This window comes from Ammospiza caudacuta, chromosome 10, assembly GCF_027887145.1.
Source record: "Ammospiza caudacuta isolate bAmmCau1 chromosome 10, bAmmCau1.pri, whole genome shotgun sequence".
Lineage (NCBI taxonomy): Eukaryota > Metazoa > Chordata > Aves > Passeriformes > Passerellidae > Ammospiza > Ammospiza caudacuta.
This window is the reverse complement of record NC_080602.1, coordinates 26,972,048-26,992,200: the sequence shown is the minus strand read 5'-3', so window position 1 is coordinate 26,992,200 and position 20,153 is coordinate 26,972,048. Positions and strand designations below refer to the sequence as shown.

Here is a 20,153-nt window from a genome sequence, read left to right as displayed (position 1 = left end):
AATCCCTTTATTCTCCCCCCACAATAACCAGGGAAACAATTTCTAATCAATAAGATATTCCTTGGCAAGCCTGAAGGATTCAAGGGAAAGCCATGACCTGTCTGCTATGCCAATGAGTCAGTCAGAAATATCACCAACATCAGCAGATATGACACAGTGATGGAGTGCCAGGGAGGCAGCAGCAGCGATGGGGCTGCAGGAGCCAGGGATGCTCCAGCCCCACCTCAGGCTGGTGCCACGAGGGATGGAGGGACAGCACCCAGGGAATGGCTTCCCACTGCCACAGGGATGGATGCTGGGGGGAAATTCCTCCCCAGGATGGAGATCCCTGCCTCTCCCAGGGCCTGTCCCAGAGCTGCAGCTCTGCAGCTCCTCCTTTCCTGCCACCTGAACTTCCCAGGCCACACAGTAAAACCACAAGCGAATATTTTGGTTCCTCTCTCTGCCTTGTTTCCTTCACACCTTGGGTTGAAATCATCACCCACATCTGTTATGAACAGCAAGGCATCATTTCCCTCCAAAGGCTGGGAAATCCTGTCCCATTCCCCACGGTTTCCTCTCAGCACTGAGGACTGCAGAGGAAGATCTTCACACCCACACCCCAAAGCTCTCTGGAAACCCTCTGCCATGGCCTCAAACAGAAATAAAAGCTTGAAGCTTCTCATGTGAGCTCAGAAATGGCCAGGAAAAGCTGCAGCAAGCAGCACCTCCAGACGTGAGGGCACAGGAGGAGCCAAACTGGACATTGATGAGAAACAACCAGGAGCACAAAGCTGTGCCAGAGCCAAGCAAAAGGAACCCAGCCCCAGCCCCAGCTGCAAGCCTAACACAGCAAACCACCCAACATTTGCTCATTTTTTCCCTTTTCCCCCTTTTTTTTGGCCTGGTGCTGCCCCTGCCTGTGGCAGGACAGTGACAGCAGTGTCACGTACTCCACGGCCATCCAAAGAAAGAAATTCAAATTGCTCCTAGGAAATAAGCACTTTGCCAGTTGCTGCCTCCTGCAATAGCAAACACATTAGCCTGACTGTGGCTGTTAAATCAGGGAAGCCAAAGTGCACAGCAGTTGGAGAAAGGAGCTTTTATGGGGCTGTGCTGGTTCACAGCACAACCTCCCCTCCTCTGAAACGCCACCGCAGATGCTCCAGTGCTGATTGCAAAATGATTTGCTGGGGAAGTGGCAAACAAACAGCAAACAGTGGTGCCTGAATGCTCAAACTTGGGGAAAAGGGCACAGCTGGCAGCAGAGGCTGCAGAAAGGAGCAGCAAAGTCTCACTTAACCCAGCTCAGTGCTGGAATCACAGGGAGTGAGGATCCCTCCGTGCTGTGACCTGCTCCTCATCCCACCTGTGACCACTCAGGGACTCCTCTCTCCCTCCTGCAGCCAAACACTCAGGGGCAGCTCCAGAAATGGGATCTGTGCCCATCCCACTGTGGGGCAGAACCCATTCCTGAGAGAGAGACACCTGCAATGGAGATGGAGCTCGAGCAGAGTCAGGTGCCACCAGCACCTACGTTGGGTCACCCACACCAGGTGACACAGTGCCACCACATCACCCAGTGTACCTCCAGATATGGGAATAAATTCACCTGCTGGATTTCATCTGGATTTAATCTGCAGCCAGAGCAGCTCCAGGCACAGGGATGGATTCATCTGCTGGATTTAAACTGGATTTAATCTGAATTTAGTCTGCACCCAGAGCAGCTGCAGGCACAGGGATGGATTTACCTGCTGGATTTCATCTGGTGCAAGGACAAGAGGCAGCAGAGCAGCCCTGAGCTCTGACTGATGTGGGTTATCCCACGTGGCAGACAGCCTGGGGTGAACACATCACAACTTCAGGAAAGAAAGATGAAGAAACAGAGTGTGAGCCAACACCTGCATCGCCTTCTCTGGTGGCAGGAATTAGGATGCCAACATGAGGGGTGTTCACCTGGAAAAGGGAAGGATGAGGGAGATCTCAGAGCCCTTCCAACATCTAAAGGAGCTCCAGGAGAGCTGGAGAGGGACTGGGGACAAGGATGGAGGGACAGGACACAGGGAATGGATATTGGGAATGAGGAATTGCTCCCTGTGAGGGTGGGCAGCCCTGGGCTCCCACCCCAGCTCACTCCCTGCTAACCAGCACAAACTCCCATTTCCCACTCGCTCCATCTTTCCCAGCTACGGACATCCACCACAAACAAAACAACTTTAATTTAAGAATCATCCAGTTTCTAATTAAACAGCCATAGGCAGCTGGCTGGATACATTTTAATCAGTTTCAATAACGTATTGATTGGATACTGAAGCTTAAAAATTAAAAGTAAAAAGATGACCGGGGAATTGTCCCACCTCAGCCCAACAGTAGAACCCTCTGTAAATAACTCCTCTTTTAACCATCAGCTAAATGAACACTTCAATACTGCACTACAAAGTCTTCTGCAAAATTACTTTAACTAACAAGCAGAAATTTATCAGCTTCAGCCAAAATCAATGCTGAAATCAATTTGAACACTGGTTGTGTCTAAAGGGGCTCATTGGCAATTTAGGGAAATTACACCATGTAAATGCCTGTGCTTTAATTGAACAGTTTCATCAACTAGGCTGTGATTGCTGTCCATTCATTTATTTACTTTCACTGCAGCTCCCATTCTGCAGAGGAATGGCTTTTGTCAGGCTCCAAGGAGGTACTTTATCTTCATTTTATGCACTTTTGTGCAGAACTGATTTTATGGGGGGGCTGAGTGCCCACCAGGGTCACAGGCAGTGAGTGACCAGCAGGCACTGGTCAGTCTCCTCCAAACCCCACTGCAATCAGACAAAATCCAGGGGGACACCTCTACCTCAGCCAGGCAGGGCTGCTCCAACACCCTCAGTGGGACTAAAAATAAACCCAAATGAGAGGAGCAGAAAAGGAATGCACAGGAAAGGAGAGCAAGGGAAATGCTTCCACAGGAATTAAGGGAGATGCAATTTGAAGACTTGCAAGGGTCAAAGATGAGTTTGGATGCCAAACAAAGCCACTGAACCTGCCTGTGATCCCTCCCTGAGCACCAGGCTGGGACAAGAACTGTGGGAAAAGGTTGGGAGAGCCTTTCCTGGGACTCACCTTGCAGTTCATTGTCCCATTGCAGCTTGAGCCCAGGCAGTCCCACCCTGCTTGTTTTTCTCTCTCCAGCCCACGGGGTTTGTGCTCCTGGGCTGAGATTTGGGTCATTTGTGCTTGGTGCCCTGCTGGAGCAGGAATTGTTTTGTGTCCCTGCTCTGTGCACAGAGCTCACTATGCCCTGATGTGAACCCACCCACTAAAGCAGCACAGAACCTGAGAAATATAAAACCCAAACCTGAGGCATCCATCACCTGCTCCAGGGCTGCCCCAGCAGTGCCAGAGGATGCCCAGCTTTGTCCCAGGCTGGATTCCAGGCTGTGGAGCAGCTGTCTCCCAACTTTTCCATTTCATGTGCTGCTGGGGCACCCCAAGGCTGGCTGACGGAGGGATGAGGGGAAGGGCAGATGCTGGAACGTTCCACCATGCTGCAGAATTGCTCAGGAAATTGCTCAGACAAATTAACTCCCTCATTTCTCCCTGCTTTCCAGGCCATCCAATCTTTCAGCCTGGGACATCAGCCACAGCCACTTCTCTCCCAATTACTCAACTTCCAAGTGAAGCCTTCTGCTCTCACAGCACTTTGCTGAGATGGGAACTGATGTTCCCATTCCTTCCCTCTCTCCCAGATCCTGGTAACTCCCAAATTAATTAGGGCATCATTGGGGCTTTATGGTTATTTTTCCTTTATGCTCCTGCTGCTGGAGACTCCAACAGAACCCACAGAGCTACAAAACCTCACTGTAAAATAAATCCCAGGAGGATGTGCCCTGCCCTAAACAGAGTTCAGGACATCTCACTTCTCCTTTCTCCTTGAAAAACAAAATCTAAAGAACACAAAATTAGGATAAACCCTTCATTTTGCTCCTGTATAAAGAAAATAGTGATGCTTTAGACACATCGTGTGAGAAAGACCTGACAGAGGAATTATTTGCCAGAGATAAACACTTGTACTTTGTAATATTAAGGTTCAAAATATAGAAAATTAAGGATTTGAGGTCTAAATAATTTAAAGAAGCTGCTTTAATTTAACTGGCTGGCACATCCAGACATTCCAAAGGAAATCCTTCACCTAAGGAAAGATCTCCTCAGAGAGGTCTCTGCAGGCACTGATGGAGCCCAAAGATGCAGGACAAAGCAGATCCTTTAAATGCCTTTTGGGCTGATCACTGAATTACTTGTTCCAAAAAAAAAAAAAAAAAAAAAAAAGGCAATTTAAGCAAATCCAGAGATGTCCCACCACATGGGCAGCTGAGGTTCAAAAAATGCATAAAATTGGAATTAAATATTTAATTCAGGAGCGTTGCTGCAGCAGATTTTCCCCTTTTTTTAACAATCTTTACCCAAAACAGGGCACACTCTGCCCCCTCAGCAGCTTTGGAAGAATTCCTGCTTTCTGCTGCAATGTTCAATAGACACTTTGGGCTTGTTTTCTATTTTCTCACATATTTTTGAACATGCAAGCAACCAAAAAGCAAAGCTAATTAACTGGTTTTGCCATATCTAACACGAGAATTTTTATCGTTCCTTAATTAAGCAAACAGCGGATCAAAAGGTAGGGGCAGAACAGGATGTCAAAGAACTATAAAATCCCTTCTTTTTAGAACAGGAAAAACATTTAGATTCAGCAAGTTCTCCCTAGAAATATTGCTATAAAGTATTGATTTTTCACCAGGCTCAATTGACTGAAAAGTTGTTTGTATAGCAATATTGGCCGAGCCAATATAGTGGAACAATTTTGCTCCACACAGTAATCAAGTGTATTTCTAAAGTATAATTATACTGTCATAAAAATAAAGCTAAGATACCTCTTCTCCAAGCCATAAACCACTCGCAGCTGTAAAGAACCCAAATAAATGAAATCCATTTTCTAACTAAAAAAACCCCATGTTTCCTAACTAAACACAGGCTTCCAAAGGGAACCAGCCCACCTCCAGCCAGGGGGGAGCAGGAGGGCTGATCAATACCTCAATCTCAATAAACTATTCCAATAGAAGAGTTTTTCCATGGAAAAAAAGAAGAGAGGCTGGGAGGTTTTTGCTCAGCCTCCTGCGTCCCTGGAACACCGGGAATATTTCACTGCCATAATGGATATGAGGCAGGATAAAGAGCTCAGGGAAGAGAGGGGGGATTAAAATAACATAAAAAATACAAGGTAAGGATAACAAAAAGACGAAAGGGAGGGTGCAGACAGGCCGGTGCTGAGCTGCACATTGATCCCCACACGGGCCAGGAGCCCCAGCCAGAGAGGGAAAGCGCCCAACCTCTGCAATTCATTGCACCTGACAAATGCTCATTGATTTACTGCAATAAAACATCCCTGGGCTGCTCCCCGTGCCGGGGCACTGCAGAGACCTGGGAGCATTCCAGTTTGATCCCTGGGAGCATTCCAGTTTGATCCCTGGGAGCATTCCAGTTTGATCCCTGGGAGCATTCCAGTTTGATCTCTGGGAACATTCCAGTTTGATCTCTGGGAGCATTCCATTTGATCCCTGGGAGCATTCCATTTGATCCCTCATCTCCTGCTGGGGCAGGGATGCTCTGCCAGAGTGGGAGATTTGGGGACTTTTTGGGAAAAGGGGATTGAGGTGGCTTTGCCACAGGGCTGGAGAGCTCTGGAGCCAGGCTGGGAGAGCTGGGAATGTTCCCCTGGAGAAGGGAAGGATCCAGGGAATCCTCAGGGCCTGAAGGGGCTCCAGGAGAGCTGGAGAGGGATGGGGACAGGGGATGGAGGGACAGGACACAGGGAATGGCTTCAGAGTGGGAAAGGGGAGATTTAGATGGATCTTGGGAAGGAATTCCTGGCTGGGCTGGAATTCCCAGAGCAGCTGTGGCTGCCCCTGGATCCCTGGAGTGCCCAAGGCCAGGCTGGAGGGGTTTGGAGCACTCTGGGACAATGGGAGGTGTCCCTGCCATGGCAGGGGTGGGATGAGATAAACTGAGCTCCCTCCCAGCCCAAACCATTGGAGGGTTCCATGATAATCTGTAAAATATCCACACCCAAACCAGCACCCGTTCCCTGGAAAAGGCCGGAGTGACTCCTGTCCTGGAGACACCCCAAAGTCTCCAAAACTGCTGACTTCAAATAACAGTGGGATAAAAAGGAACAGGAGCCACAGAAACACCTCCCTGACACAGGAGGGGCTCCTGCCTCTCCAGGTGAGACTGTCCCTCCCCAGAGGGCAGGGAATTGTCACAGTCCCCACTCCAGGCACCTGCAGGAACACAGGACGGTGTCACACAGGGCTTTTATCCCAATTCCACACCCTCAGAAACACACGATGGTGTCACACAGGGCTTTTATCCCAATTCCACACCCTCAGAAACACACGATGGTGTCACACAAGAACATCCAGCTTTTACCCCAATGCCCTTCTCTGCCTCTCCACCCAACACCAACAGTCTGAGCTCTACAGTTCAACATTCATATCTCCCATAAAACCAGAAAATAACACCATTTCCTCAAGTCCTAGGAACATCCTTCTCCAAGGAAAGATTTCTGAAGCACCTTCCACCCCCAGGGCCAACCTGATTTCAAGAGTCCATCCCAAGGCTGCATTTCCCCCTTGGAGGCTCTGGAATTCCATTTCCATCCAACCTTCTGCCAGGAGCTGTTTTGCAATGCTGGCAGCCAATTAGAAACCAGACTAAATGCACCGTGGCTTTTAAAACATTTTAGTGGGGGTAAAAAATGTTAATATATCAAAGTTAAAATGTCTAAGGTATAAACAAAACCCTAATGGGATGCTGGGTTACTGTATATGGTAAACAGCTCTCTGGAGGAAACCTTTATTGCTCCCTCAGGGCTTTCTGACAAAGTATGGATTTCTTAATTCCCACAGGAATATTTTTCATACCCCACTGCAGACTACTAAGTCCCAGATTCTGCAGTTTAAACTTTGCATGATGCATAAGCAGGAGTTTTCTCAACAGGAGAGTCCTATCTGTGATATTTTAATTTTTTTACAGTATTAAAATTAATCCTGGCTCCAGGGCTGGAACTTCTGCACCGAAATTTGGGGGAGTTGATCAGGCTGGGAGGGAGGGAGAGCAGCAAAAGGGGGTGAGGGATCCTGAGGGCACTGGTGCCACCACATGCCACTGCTGTCACCCCCAGGTGAGCCAGCAGGAATTCCAGATCCTGGATTCCAACCCAGGACATCCCAAATCCCACTGTGAACCCTCAACGTGCTCCCAGAAAAGATCCAAAGCCGCGTTAAAACCAGAATAAAACACCCCAGAATGGTTTAAAACTTTACATCAAGATTTTTCTCCTGCAGAGCAGCAAAGGGCCTGTCTACACCACAAAATGTAAGAAGTAAAAACGCCGTGAAATTTGAATTTTGGGGCAGGTTAGAGGCAAAACCCCCACTCACTTGTAGACGGTGCCTCCGTTGCCGTGGCCGAGGATGTCTCGGTATCGAATGTCTTGTTCATTCATCTCCACAAGAAAGAAAGAAAAACAAAAGAGATGTCATGCTGGGGATGGAAATGTCAAGGAAAAGCAACTCCAGGCCATAAACAACAAGCAGTCTGGGTCATTTCAAGTTCAGCTGCAAGAACGAGAAGATCAATACAACATTTGCTGTCCAATTTATAAAAGACGATACCAAGGGACAAAGTGATGGAAAGTTTAATGACAATTTGTTTGCCTGGGTCATTTCATTAAAGTTTGATAAAAGGTGTCAAAATGGAATGATATAATATAGCTCAGGAGGGTCAGGGCACTGCTGCTGAGAGGAAAAGGGGCTCCAGAGCAGCACATCAGCAGAGCCAAAGTTGGAGGTGAATGGGAACAACCCTGGCAGCTGGAGAAGTTTGGGATTTATTCTGGAATCCCACAGCTGAGCCTCAGCGAGAGGCAGCTCTGGCACAGCTCAGTTTGGACACTTTTTGTCTGAAGAAAAATCAGTCTGGATTTTTCCAGTGATTTTCCTTGAAGCACACAGCAAATTCCTTCCCTCAGTTTTTTCTGCTCAGATCCTCAGCTGATAAAAGCACTGCAGAAATCCCTGAATTTGGCACTTTATTTTACATGGATTTTACAACAGCTTAACATTTTGCCTGAGAAACAACTGGAATGTAAAACCACAGCTCAACCTTCTCCTGGACAAGCAGACTTACTCTGATTTGGCACAAATTTAAAAATCCCATTAAAGACATTTTTGCAACGCACATTTATACTTTGAAATAAATATTTTGAACAGAATTAATTCTGGGTTAAAAGCAATTTTCCAGAAAGATTCCCCTGTTACCTGATCATTTTAAGTAGAAAATGTTTGAGCAAATCCTGCTTTGAAAAGAGATTTTTCTAGGAAACATTAACTCATTTTCAGTAATTACTTGTATTTTATACGACACCAAGTTAAATATTTCACATGGCCTGGCCTGGCTGCTTAAAGATGTCATTTTTGTGTATTAACACAAGTGATGATAACAAGCTCAAATGTCCCAAAGAGTCAATACTCAGCATTTCTAATGACCAGAAAATGAAATATTTTATTGATTTAAAAGAAGTTGCAAGGACAGAAATGATTAATCCAAAATTGATGGTTTTTCCTTTCACTACCTGAGCAAAAAATTGTGGTTTCTCACTGGTATTGCTACACAGGGATGGGAAATCCCGAGTTGAGACAACTCAAAACAGAAGGTGATGATTTTATTATTTATTTGTAATTAAACCTGGGCCAGATTCCTTAGGAGGGCCCATTCCAACACCAAGGTTTGTGATGAAAAATAACATTTCACTACTGAAAGCTCCTATGCTCATTGCATTCATCAGAAATGCAAACAGAAAGGGGGGAAGTTGTTCCTCACGAGGAACAATTGCTCATAAATAGGATTTAAAATACGCAAAGAATCTACAGTGGATCCCTAAAATAAAAATAATTTCTCTCAGGCTGCAGACTTGGGAATTTTAAGGAGTTTTGCTCTTCCAAGCTGGAGCACCTGAATCCTCCAGCCTTGGAGGAAACACCTCCTGCACTCCCAAAAATGCAGGAGATGCAATTCCCAATCACCCCAAAGGAAACCCAATGAACCCACAAAACCAACAATAAATTTGTATTTTTGCAGCCTGATGGGGAAAAGAGAAGATTTTTTTTGGAGGTACCTCAAGTCATGAACACTGAATTTCGCAGAACTGGAGACATCCAGCACATTCCCTGCTTGTTTCCCACTGGGAAAAGGGAATTTTTCTCCACATCTCTCCCTAAAGGACAGGGACAAGAGCAGCTCCGTCCCCTGGGGCACCCGGAATTCCAGGGAAAAGCAGGAATGCCGGGCTGGAGGCAGGAGCTGCAGCTGATGGGAGATAAAATGGGATTTACTGGCTCAAATAAAGGTGCCAAAAGCAGGGGGTGATTTATTTATCCCACTGGGAAAACTGGATTCTCCATCATAAAAGGTTCCCCTTATACCTGGGGGTGTTAAAGCTGCAACCCCAACTTGGATGGGCTGGAAAATTCAGGAATCCATGGAAAACCAAGCAGGGAGCAGCAAACAAAGCATCCCTCCCTTGCACTGGCTGGGGATGAAACCAGGGTGGGTTATTGGAAATAAATGCCAAATTCCCAATTACTTCTGGTGAAACCAGGGTGGGTTATTGGAAATAAATGCCAAATTCCCAAATAATCCCAGTGAAACCAGGGTGGGTTATTGGAAATAAATGTCAAATTCCCAATTAATTCTGGTGGAACCAGGGTGGGTTATTGGAAATAAATGCCAAATTCCCAATTACTTCTGGTGAAACCAGGGTGGGTTATTGGAAATAAATGCCAAATTCCCAATTAATCCCAGTGAAACCAGGGTGGGTTATTGGAAATAAATGCCGAATTCCCAATCAGTCATGGTGAAATCAGAGTGGGCTTTTTGGAAATTATTAAAAGACAAATGCCCAGTTAATCCTGGTGAAATCAGAATTATGAATAATTAGTACAATGTTTTGTAGATTATTAAGAGCAAAATTTCCAATCAATCCTGATGAAATCAGGGTGATTTTTTTGTAAAGTATTAGAAGTCAAATTCCCAATTAATCAGGGTGGATTTTTGGTAAATAAATAGCCCAATTCCCAATTAATCCTGATTAAATCAGGGTGGTTTTTTTGTAAATTTTGTAAATTATTAAAATCTAAATGCCCAATTAATCCTGGTGAAATTAGGGTGGGTTTTGTGTATTATTAACAACCAAATTCCCAACTAATCCTGGTGAAATCAGGGTGGACTTTTTGTAAATTTTAAAAATTACTATTAAAATCTAAATGCCAAATTAATCCTGCTGAAATCAGAGTGGGTTTTTGTGAATTATTAAGAAGCAAATTCCCAATGAATCCTGATGAAATCAGGGTGGGTTTTTTGTAAACAAATAGTCAAATTCCCAATTAATCCTGGTGCAAGCAGGGTGGGTTTTTGTGAATTATTAAGAACCAAATTCCCAATTAATCCTGGTGCAAGCAGGGTGGGTTTTCTGTAAATGCTGTAAATTATTAGAAGCTAAATTCCCAATTAATCCTGATGAAATCAGGGTGGACTTTTTGTAAATAAACTGCCCAATTCCCAATGAATCCTGGTGGAACCAGGGTGGTTTTTGTGAATTATTAGGAACCAAATTCCCAGTGAATCCTGGTGGAACCAGGGTGGGTTTTTGTGAATTATTAAGAACCAAATTCTCAATTAATCCTGGTGAAATCAGGGTGGGTTTTTGTGAATAAATAGTCAAATTCCCAATGAATCCTGGTGGAACCAGGGTGGGTTTTTGTGAATTATTAAAACCCAAATTCCCAGTGAATCCTGGTGGAACCAGGGTGGGTTTTGTGCATTATTAAAACCCAAATTCCCAGTGAATCCTGGTGGAACCAGGGTGGGTTTTGTGCATTATTAAGAACCAAATTCTCAATTAATCCTGGTGGAACCAGGGTGGGTTTTGTGCATTATTAAAACCCAAATTCCCAGTGAATCCTGGTGGAACCAGGGTGGGTTTTGTGCATCACTGAGAGCCCAGAGCAGCCCAGGGAGGAGCTTTAGCAAATCCCCTTTTCAGGGAGGCTCTAATGGGGCAGCACAGGCACTGCAGCTCCTTATGAACTGGTGACACTCTATCAATGCTGAATCAATTGGTGGCATTTACCCTGAGTGACAGAAAAGAAATAAATATTTATATCACATCACCTCTATCAATGAGGCCGGGCAGAAAGCTATTTCTAACCTGTCAATATTTGATTATCTTGAAGAATCTCGTCCCCTTCTTTTAATGATTAATATGAATTCCTTATTAAAGCTAAATGGAAACTACTGGGGGAATATCATTAGGGATGCCTCAAAGCACAAACTGCCAAAAAATAATCAAAAATAATGACCAGGCCACACTTAAGTAATGGTTAAGTGTGACTTAATCCCCCCAAAATGAACAAAAGTTGAAGTTTCACCCTGGAACCCATCACCAAAATTCTGCAGAACACAAATGAAATAATTTCCTCTCAACAAAAAGCAAATCAACTCTCATCAGGCTGACTAAAAAGTAGTATTAAAGTTGAATTATTTATTCATTTTTAGTGGGTTTCAGTAACATTTTTAATACCAGGAGAAGAGGTTTTTAATCCTTGTTTTTTTATATTGGATTTAAGTATAAAACTTCATTCTTATTTTCTTTTTAGTGGGTTTTAAGTAGCAATTCCAAAATCATAAGTAGTACCTAATTTTAATTTTTTTTTGTGAGTTTAACTTACATTTTTCATATAGTAAGAAGAGGCACTTAATCCTTATTTTCCTCTATTTTTCAGTGGGATTAATTAACGTTTTTGCTATCATAAGATCAGGCACTTAATCCTTATTTTCTTTTTTTTTTTTTTTCCAGTGAGTTTAAGCAACATTTTTAGTACCACAAGAAGAAGTTTAGTTTTAAAATTTGAAACCCCAGGGAACCAATCTGTGAATCTCTTGCAGGGCACCCCAACCCCTTGTTCTCTGTAGTTTAGAACAAATAAAATGCCAAATTCAGCCAACCACAGAGAGATTTTACTCCCATTCTGGGGTTTTACTCGAAAATAAATCAGTAACATCAGAGGGAGCACCACCCTGATTTACAAGTTCAGCCACCTGCTGCTGCTACTCCAGAATCTCAAGGCAGCAAGGGAGATACATTACTTACTTGGGAATTCTGAAATATTAAAAAAAAAAAATTATCAGGAATGTAATGATAACTAATATAAAATTATATAATATAAAAATAGTTTTTTAAAATATCAGGAATTTGAGAACACTGATCTCAGCCTAAAATCCCCATTTCCAGCTGTATCCAGGGCCTCAGCAGCGCTGGGCTCATGTTTTGGATGGGAAAAAAATCTCATTTTTGGAGGGGAAAAATATCTTTTTTGGAGGGGGAAAGAACTCATTTTTGGAGGGGAAAAAAAATCTCATTTTTGGAGGGGAAAAAAAATCTCATTTATGGCAGGGGAAAAAAAAAATCTCATTTATGGCAGGTAAAAAAAATCTCATTTTTTTTCCCCTGAAAATAGCCCAGGTGAGGCTGAACCCTTGCCCTGCTGCCAGGCCCAGCCCCTGATTCATGAAATGCCACCAAGGCCCGGGGAGGTCACGGTGTGACACTGAATAGGCACCTGAGATAATGAAGATTTCAGGCTGCCAAGGCAGAGGGGAAGTGAGGAGCAGTTAAGAAAATCAATGAGAGTCTTTTATTTGCAGTGACACAGATGTCTCAGTCAATAGAGCCTAATAGGCAGCCCCGTGGACAGGTGCCTCCCTCCAAGGCTGCCAAACCTGGCACAAATATATCTGTATATTAAAATATATTTATTTGGGTTTATAAATATATAATAAATGTAAAATAAATATATTTTATATATTTTGTTTTTATTTTATTTATATATAATATTTATATAATATATAATACATAAATAGAATATAAATAATATATATTCTATTTTTATATATATAATATATATTCATATAATATATAAATAGGATATATAATGTGTATTGTTTTAATATATTTTATATTTGGTTTTATAAATATAAAATAAATATAAAACATATATTTTATAAATTTTATTAATTTATATAATATATTTATATATTAAAATATATAACCTTATAGATTTTTAATATTTTATATATATCATATATTTCAATGTATTAATATTTATTTTTATATTTTGAATCTATATTTTATATTTATTTATATGAATATATAATGAATATAGATAACATATTTTTAACATATTTATTTTTATATTTTATATTTATTTATCTATAAAATATATTTATATATTCAAATATATTTAGGTGGCTGCTTGAGAATTCTGGATTCCCCATCCCTGGGAGGGTCCTGGGGCAGGGGATTTTCAGTTTGGGCTCTGAGATCCCTCCCAGCCCAAAACCACAACCCTGAGGTGATTCCAGAGAGGCTCCTTGCAAGAACCTGACAAATAGTTCAGCATCTCCTGCCCTAAAACCCACTAAGGTCATTTTTTGCAAATAAATAAAACCTTATAAAATAAAATTTATTTTACAGTAAACTGTAAAATCAGGCTTTACTGCTATTCCAACTAAACTAACAGCTAGCCTGTGGAGCTCCCATTAGAAATGAACTCCAAGAGTGAAAATCAGTTTACATAACAACCTATTCTTGTGAAAAAACCTGCAAAAACAAGAGTTTTATCCCAAAAGAATCTGTAATGGAAATATGTAAACTACCCAGAAATAGAGACATTTAATAAACACACACACTGGCAATGAGATTAATTTCAGCAGATTGTTAATCAATCCATGCACAGTACCTTCTAATTTTCCTGTAAATATGAACTTCATTCTTTATTACATATTCCTACAAATATAAACTTCATTCTTTATTACACCCTTTTAACCAAACCACACACCTATAATCTTAATTTTATCAATTAATTTTGGAAGCTTTCTCCACGCTCTCAGATCAAATGCAGGGTTCTCTTGGGGGTCAGAGTTTGTCAGTGCAAAAAGTGGAAAATTCCCACTAACCAGGGTCCTAACAATACACTAAGTAAATAAAGAAATAACTATTCTAGACAAAAATCCAAGTGTTTCATCCCATTTCCATCTCTGATTGAGGCTGACAAGTGAGCAGCTCCCTCAAGTTACCCAACACTGACTGAGGGGCCTCCATCCATCTGCAGCTAAAGCTGATTTTGAGAATTTATTGGCACAAATTTCTGTGCCAATAAAAGCAAATCAGGACCCTGACCGCTCCCATGACCCCCAATTTTGGGTTAAAAAAAAAAAATCACATTTCAGCTGCAGGAGCTGGGAGCTCCACCCAAGATGTGCCCCAGCCAAAGCACCCACCTGGCCATTGGCAAGGATCTTCTTCAGCTCTGCAGAGGACTTCTTCAAGCTGGAAAAGGAAAAAAAAAAAAACAAAACAAAACAATTAAAGCAATTATTTTTAACATTTCACTCTATCAGACAAACTGAGCAACAAGAGGAGTTTGTGGCTCCATATTCTGAGATTAAACTTGAAGGGGAAGGTGTGGAGAGAGCAGCCAGCACTGCAGGCAGCAGCAATGAACAAGCAATGAACAGTTAAAAAAATAATAATAATTAAAAAAAAAAAATCAGTGTGTTTTCCACCTTACAGCTGGTTTAGACACCTGACTGCACAACCTGCTGGGACACAAGTTGTTGCTCACCAGCTCTAAGAGGGAAATTTGAAACAAATTTGGGTGTTTGACCCGTACTCTCACGCGCCAGGGGTTTCAAAAAACCCCATGAAAATGTGGCTCACGGCCAGTTTTGCAGTGCCAGTCTGGTTTTTGAGCTCCCCAAGGCAGGATTCCAGGGATTGCTGCATCTCAGCTCCAGGCTCTGCTGCCAGGGACGTCACCCCCTCCTCCAGGGACCCCAGGCTGGGGCACAATTGCTGATTTGGGACCTCAGGCCGTGCCCAAATCCCTGAGGGGAGCCCATCCCAGGGCAGCCTGCTGAAACCCTTGGATTTCCAGGGGAATCCATCCCCAAATAATAAAAACAAAACTCACTTTAATGTAATCCCTTGGCTTTTCCAGGAGAATCCATCCCCAAATAAACAAAAAACAAAACTCACTTCAAATTAATCCCTTGGCTTTTCCAAGAGAATTCACCCCCAAACCAATACAACAAAACTCGCTTTAATGTCTTCCCTTTCCTTTTCCAGGAGAATCTACCCCCAAATCAATACAACAAAACTCACATTAATGTAATCTCTTGGTTTTTCCAGGAGAATTCACCCCCAAACCAACAAAACAAAACTCATTTCTTCCCTTGGCTTTTGCAGGAGAATCCATCCCAAAACCAACACAACAAAACTCACTTGAATTTCTTCCCTTGGTTTTTCCAAGAGAATTCACCCCCAAACCAATACAACAAAACTCCCATTAATTTAATCCCTTTCCTTTTCCAGGAGAATCCACCCCCAAACCAAGAAAACAAAACTCACTTTAATTTCCTCCATGAGAACCTCACCAAGCCCCACTTCTCAGCTTGGTGAGTTAAAGGGTGAAACCTTTAATGCCCTCAAACTCCTCCAAAATCCCACAACCCAAACTCCTCCAAAATCTCCCAAAATCCTGGTTTTTCCCCCTCTTTTCCTGACAAACTCTGCTCCTTGGAGCTTCAGCACAACAAACTGCCAGGGCAGCAACGTCTGCAAAACTTCATCTCAAAGGGACATTCTGCTCTTATTACTGAAGTTAAAGAAAAAAAAAAAAAAGAAAAAAGTACAAAATAATATATTCTTGAAAGGGCTGTGCACGTGTCTTGATCACAGATCATTATTAACAGGAACAGTGAAAACACAGATTTCATATTTGGTGGCTTTGTTCTTTAATAGGCCTCTTGTTCCCACGACTGCTTTAAAGAAAAATTAAGTTTTCCAAGGAAACATAAGTTGATCTTGTCATCTTTCATGACTAACAATTTGTGAACATGAAACAAAGAGAGACTTTCAATTACTTCAAAAACAAAACTCCTGGTGCAGAGGGTTTTGGAAAAGGAATGGCAATTAACCACCAGATAAGGTGACAAGAATCTTCTAGAAGCTTCATTTTCAATGCACTTGAAGAACAAGCTCAAAGTACAGGAGGAACTGAAAGGAAGCAGCAGCAGTGACAGAAAAATCAGCTTTATTTAGCTCAGCCTGGGGGACTGCAGAGCACACAGATATTCTGATTTATTCTCTTTCCATTTCAGAGTTTTGGGATGGGGTCGAATGCTCCCCCAGGGATGGGGCAAACTTTGCCAGGGTGGGATTTTTTAAAATCTCCACAATTACAGAGCCATCAAAGGGAGCAGCAAACTGGGATTACTGGGTTTGGATGGGGTTTTCAGCAGGGAAAAACCCCATCCAAAACTGCTGCTGGAATCTCCCACAGTGAAAATTGGATTTGTGGGACTGCCCCAGCCTCAGGACAGGCCACCAAAATTCACCAAATTCCAAACGTGCCCAAAGCACCACAAAAGTGCCCCTCTGACCACATTAATCTGTGGTAATTCACCTTTTTAAATCTCCAAAACATTCCTTTTTCCTTCCTTTTTCCCAGGGAGAAAAGGGAGCAGGATGCTGATGCACAGATAAATGGAATATTGTGTGCTTGTTAGAATAATAGAATAATTTAGGCTGAAAGGAGCCCCCAGAGAATTCTATTCCCATGGCTCAGTTATGCTCTTGTAGGAAGATGGAGCCAGACACTCCTTATTTCTTTTTAAGGATACAGAAAGGTTTTTTTGTAGGTTTTTACCATCAGTATTATGACTTCCTGTAACAATTCATGTAATAAAAAGGAGTTTATCCTCCAGCATTTGTAAAACAAATAGAAAAAAAAAAACCAGAGAATGAGTTCTCTTGCATTTTAAGACCTCAATATGAGTTTTCAAATTAGGCCTGGAATGTAAAAAGCAAGATAAGGGGGATGGACCCCAAAACTTGGCTGGAACTGTAGGAAACAGGCACCTAAACTGAAAGGATTTTTAAAAAATCCTACCCCACCCTAACAAATCTACATAAGTTTATTATTTGGGTTATTTATTGGTACAAACCTATGAGTGGGGATCAAACTTTCAAATCAATGAGTCCTGGAGTGAACAAGCAACAAAGAGCTGAGCACAGACCTGGCACTGGGGCAGCCAAAGGAGCTGAGCCCCAACTGCACCTCAGGGCTTTCTAAACTTAGAGCCACCTGAAACACCAGCAAATCCTCCTTTCTTCCTGAAACACCCAGCAAACCCCAATTTCTCCAGCAGCAAACCCTCATTTCCTCTTGAAACACCCAACAAACCCTAATTTCTTTCTGAACTTCTCAGCAATCTCCCATTTCTCCACCAGCAAACCCCAATTTCTCCTGAAACACCCAGAAAACCCTGATTTTTCCAGCAGCAAACCCTGATTTCTCCCTGAAACACCCAACAAACCCCAATTTCTCCACCATCAAACCCTGATTTCTCCCTGAAACACCCACCAAACCCCAATTTCTCCCTGAAACACCCATCATACCCCAATTTCTCCCTGAAACACCCACCAAACCCCAATTTCTCCACCATCAAACCCCAATTTCTCCCTGAAACACCCACCAAACCCCAATTTCTCCCTGAAACACCCAACAAACCCCAATTTCTCCCTGAAACACCCACCAAACCCCAATTTCTCCACCATCAAACCCCAATTTCTCCCTGAAACACCCACCAAACCCCAATTTCTCCACCATCAAACCCTGATTTCTCCCTGAAACACCCAACAAACCCCAATTTCTCCACCAGCTAACCCTTATTTCCTCCTGAAACACCCCCCAAACCCCAATTTCTCCCTGAAACACCCACCAAACCCCAATTTCTCCACCATCAAACCCTGATTTCTCCCTGAAACACCCACCAAACCCCAATTTCTCCACCATCAAACCCCAATTTCCTCCTGAAACACCCCCCAAACCCCAATTTCTCCCTGAAACAACCCCCAAACCCCAATTTCCCCAGCACAAACCCACGGGGAGCATCCCCACCAATGCCAACCCAGCATCACCCACGGGAATCCCACCCAAGCCCAGCATCCCCAGAACCAACAGGGCGTGGGGCTCTGCTCTGGGCCCCAAACAAAGGGAAAGAAGGGGGGAAGGAGGGAAGGAGGAAAAAGGAAAAAAGAAAAGGGCCTCACCTGTTGCTGGGCAGGGCCTCGGAGGCGCCGCTGCCGGCCCCCGCCCGCGTGTTCACCTGCAGGAGAGAGGGAAAGGGGAGCCTGAGCTCAGCCCTGCTCAGGGACACCCTGCTAATTAACCTGTAATTTGCCACGGAGCCCTCATCAGCCTGGCAAGGTTAATGAGCTGGTTGCCAGGCGCGCTGCTGGCTGAGGGGGGATGTAGGTTAGCAGGCTGCGCCGTTCCGCTAAGGATGCGCCAGGAACGGGGGAGAAATTCAGGATTTGTTCTCTTTTTAAACACTCAAAAATCACTTAATGCGCTCATAGGCTCCTCCATGTGATTGTAGGAGCAATAAGGAATTAAAAATCTAAAATAATCCCACTGTGGTGCCTTCCACAATTGGATAAATGACTGAAATCACAGAATGAGGTGGGGGTTTAAAAGCTTTGAAGTAGTGGCAGCCAGCAGTTGATAAATGAACTACTAAAATTTAAGAACATGATTAGCAGAGGTTAAAAACAAAAAGGCAAACCCATTTTGAATAAAACCACATCTATAAATATAGACATATAAATATAGATATCACAGCCAGCATTTTGCAGATGAATCCTTCTCCCACCCTTGCCAAAAAAAAAAAAAAAAAAAAAAAAGAATTAAAAAAAAATCTGCTTGTCAGAGCTCAAGAAAGTGCAGTTTTATTTGACATTTCAATAAGTGGAACACAGCATTACAAATCCATCTAACTTTCCTGAAACAATTATTGAAATTCGTACCTTGAGGCCATGTATGTTCCGTTTCCCAGGAGGTTTGCAGGCTGAAACAGTAATTGACTAAATTGTAGAACACATCAGGGCCATTTACAAATTTGCTCAAAATGAATCTTTTCAAAAGAAATGAGGGTGACACCAAAATTAGCAGAGAGAAATGATTGAAAAGTGCCTGGCGAGACCCAGAGTGGGAATTACAGCCCAGGATTTTTAACTTGCAGGAGTGAGCATTTATAAATGCTGAGAGCTTCCCGACACCGTGCCATGGAAATTCTCATTTCTGTCAAAACACAGCACAACCCAGAGAACCCTTGGAAATTCTCATTTCTGCTCAAAATATAGCACAACCCAGAGAACCCCTGGAAATTCTCATTTCTGCTCAAAACACAGCACAACCCAGAGAACCCCTGGCTCAAATGAGGGGATTTTTTTGGTAATTCAGGTTGCAACCTCGTGGTGCTGTGTTTTCACACGCTGGGGTGTTTTTTTCCATGGAATTTCACAGGGATATTTGCAATCTAATATTGGGATTTTTAGGGAATTGGCCACGTCAGGAATTGGCCATTTTGGGAGAGGCACTTTGGGGGAAAATGGGGAAGAAACGGGGGGGGAAATGGGCAAGAAATGGGGGAAACAACATGGGAAAAACAAACCTGGGGAAAAACCTGGCAGGGGTAACAGCAGAGAGGCTCCAAAAGGTAAATATTGAATAAATAAAAGGTAAGTATGGGGGGAAACCATGGGGGAAACCTGGGGAAAACCCATGGCAGAAAACAAATATGGGGAAAAATCAAACAGGGAAAAAACCATAGCAGGGGTAACAGCAGTGAGCCTCTCTGGTAAATACTGAATATAAAAAAGGTAAATACCAAATAAATAAAAGGTAAATACTTAATAAATAAAAGGTAAATATGGAGGAAAAACATTCAGGAAACCTGGGGAAAAAAAACCTGGGGGAAACCCCAAATTTAGGGCAACAGCAAAGCCTCCAAAAGGTAAATACTGAATAAATCAAAGGTAAATATGGGGGAAATGTGGGGGGAAAATCTGGGGGAAACCAAAGAGGGGAGAAACCATGGCAGAGGTAACAGCAGTGAGTCTCTCTGGCAAATACTGAATAAATAAATAAATACTGAATAAACAG

At 42.9% G+C, this 20,153-nt stretch overlaps 1 protein-coding gene across 2 annotated transcripts in view; it reads right to left on the bottom strand.

Annotated features, from left to right (window-relative positions):
• Positions 1-20,153, bottom strand: part of MAP2K5 (mitogen-activated protein kinase kinase 5) — a 119,967-nt gene that overhangs the window by 82,562 nt on the left and 17,252 nt on the right. For both annotated transcript variants that reach the window (XM_058811212.1, XM_058811213.1), the window contains exons 5-8: positions 19,016-19,056; positions 18,260-18,315; positions 14,425-14,473; positions 7,467-7,531 (exon numbers count right to left, since the gene is read on the bottom strand). In XM_058811212.1, the coding sequence (XP_058667195.1) occupies positions 7,467-7,531; positions 14,425-14,473; positions 18,260-18,315; positions 19,016-19,056 (211 nt within the window). The remainder of the gene's footprint in view (positions 1-7,466; positions 7,532-14,424; positions 14,474-18,259; positions 18,316-19,015; positions 19,057-20,153) is intronic.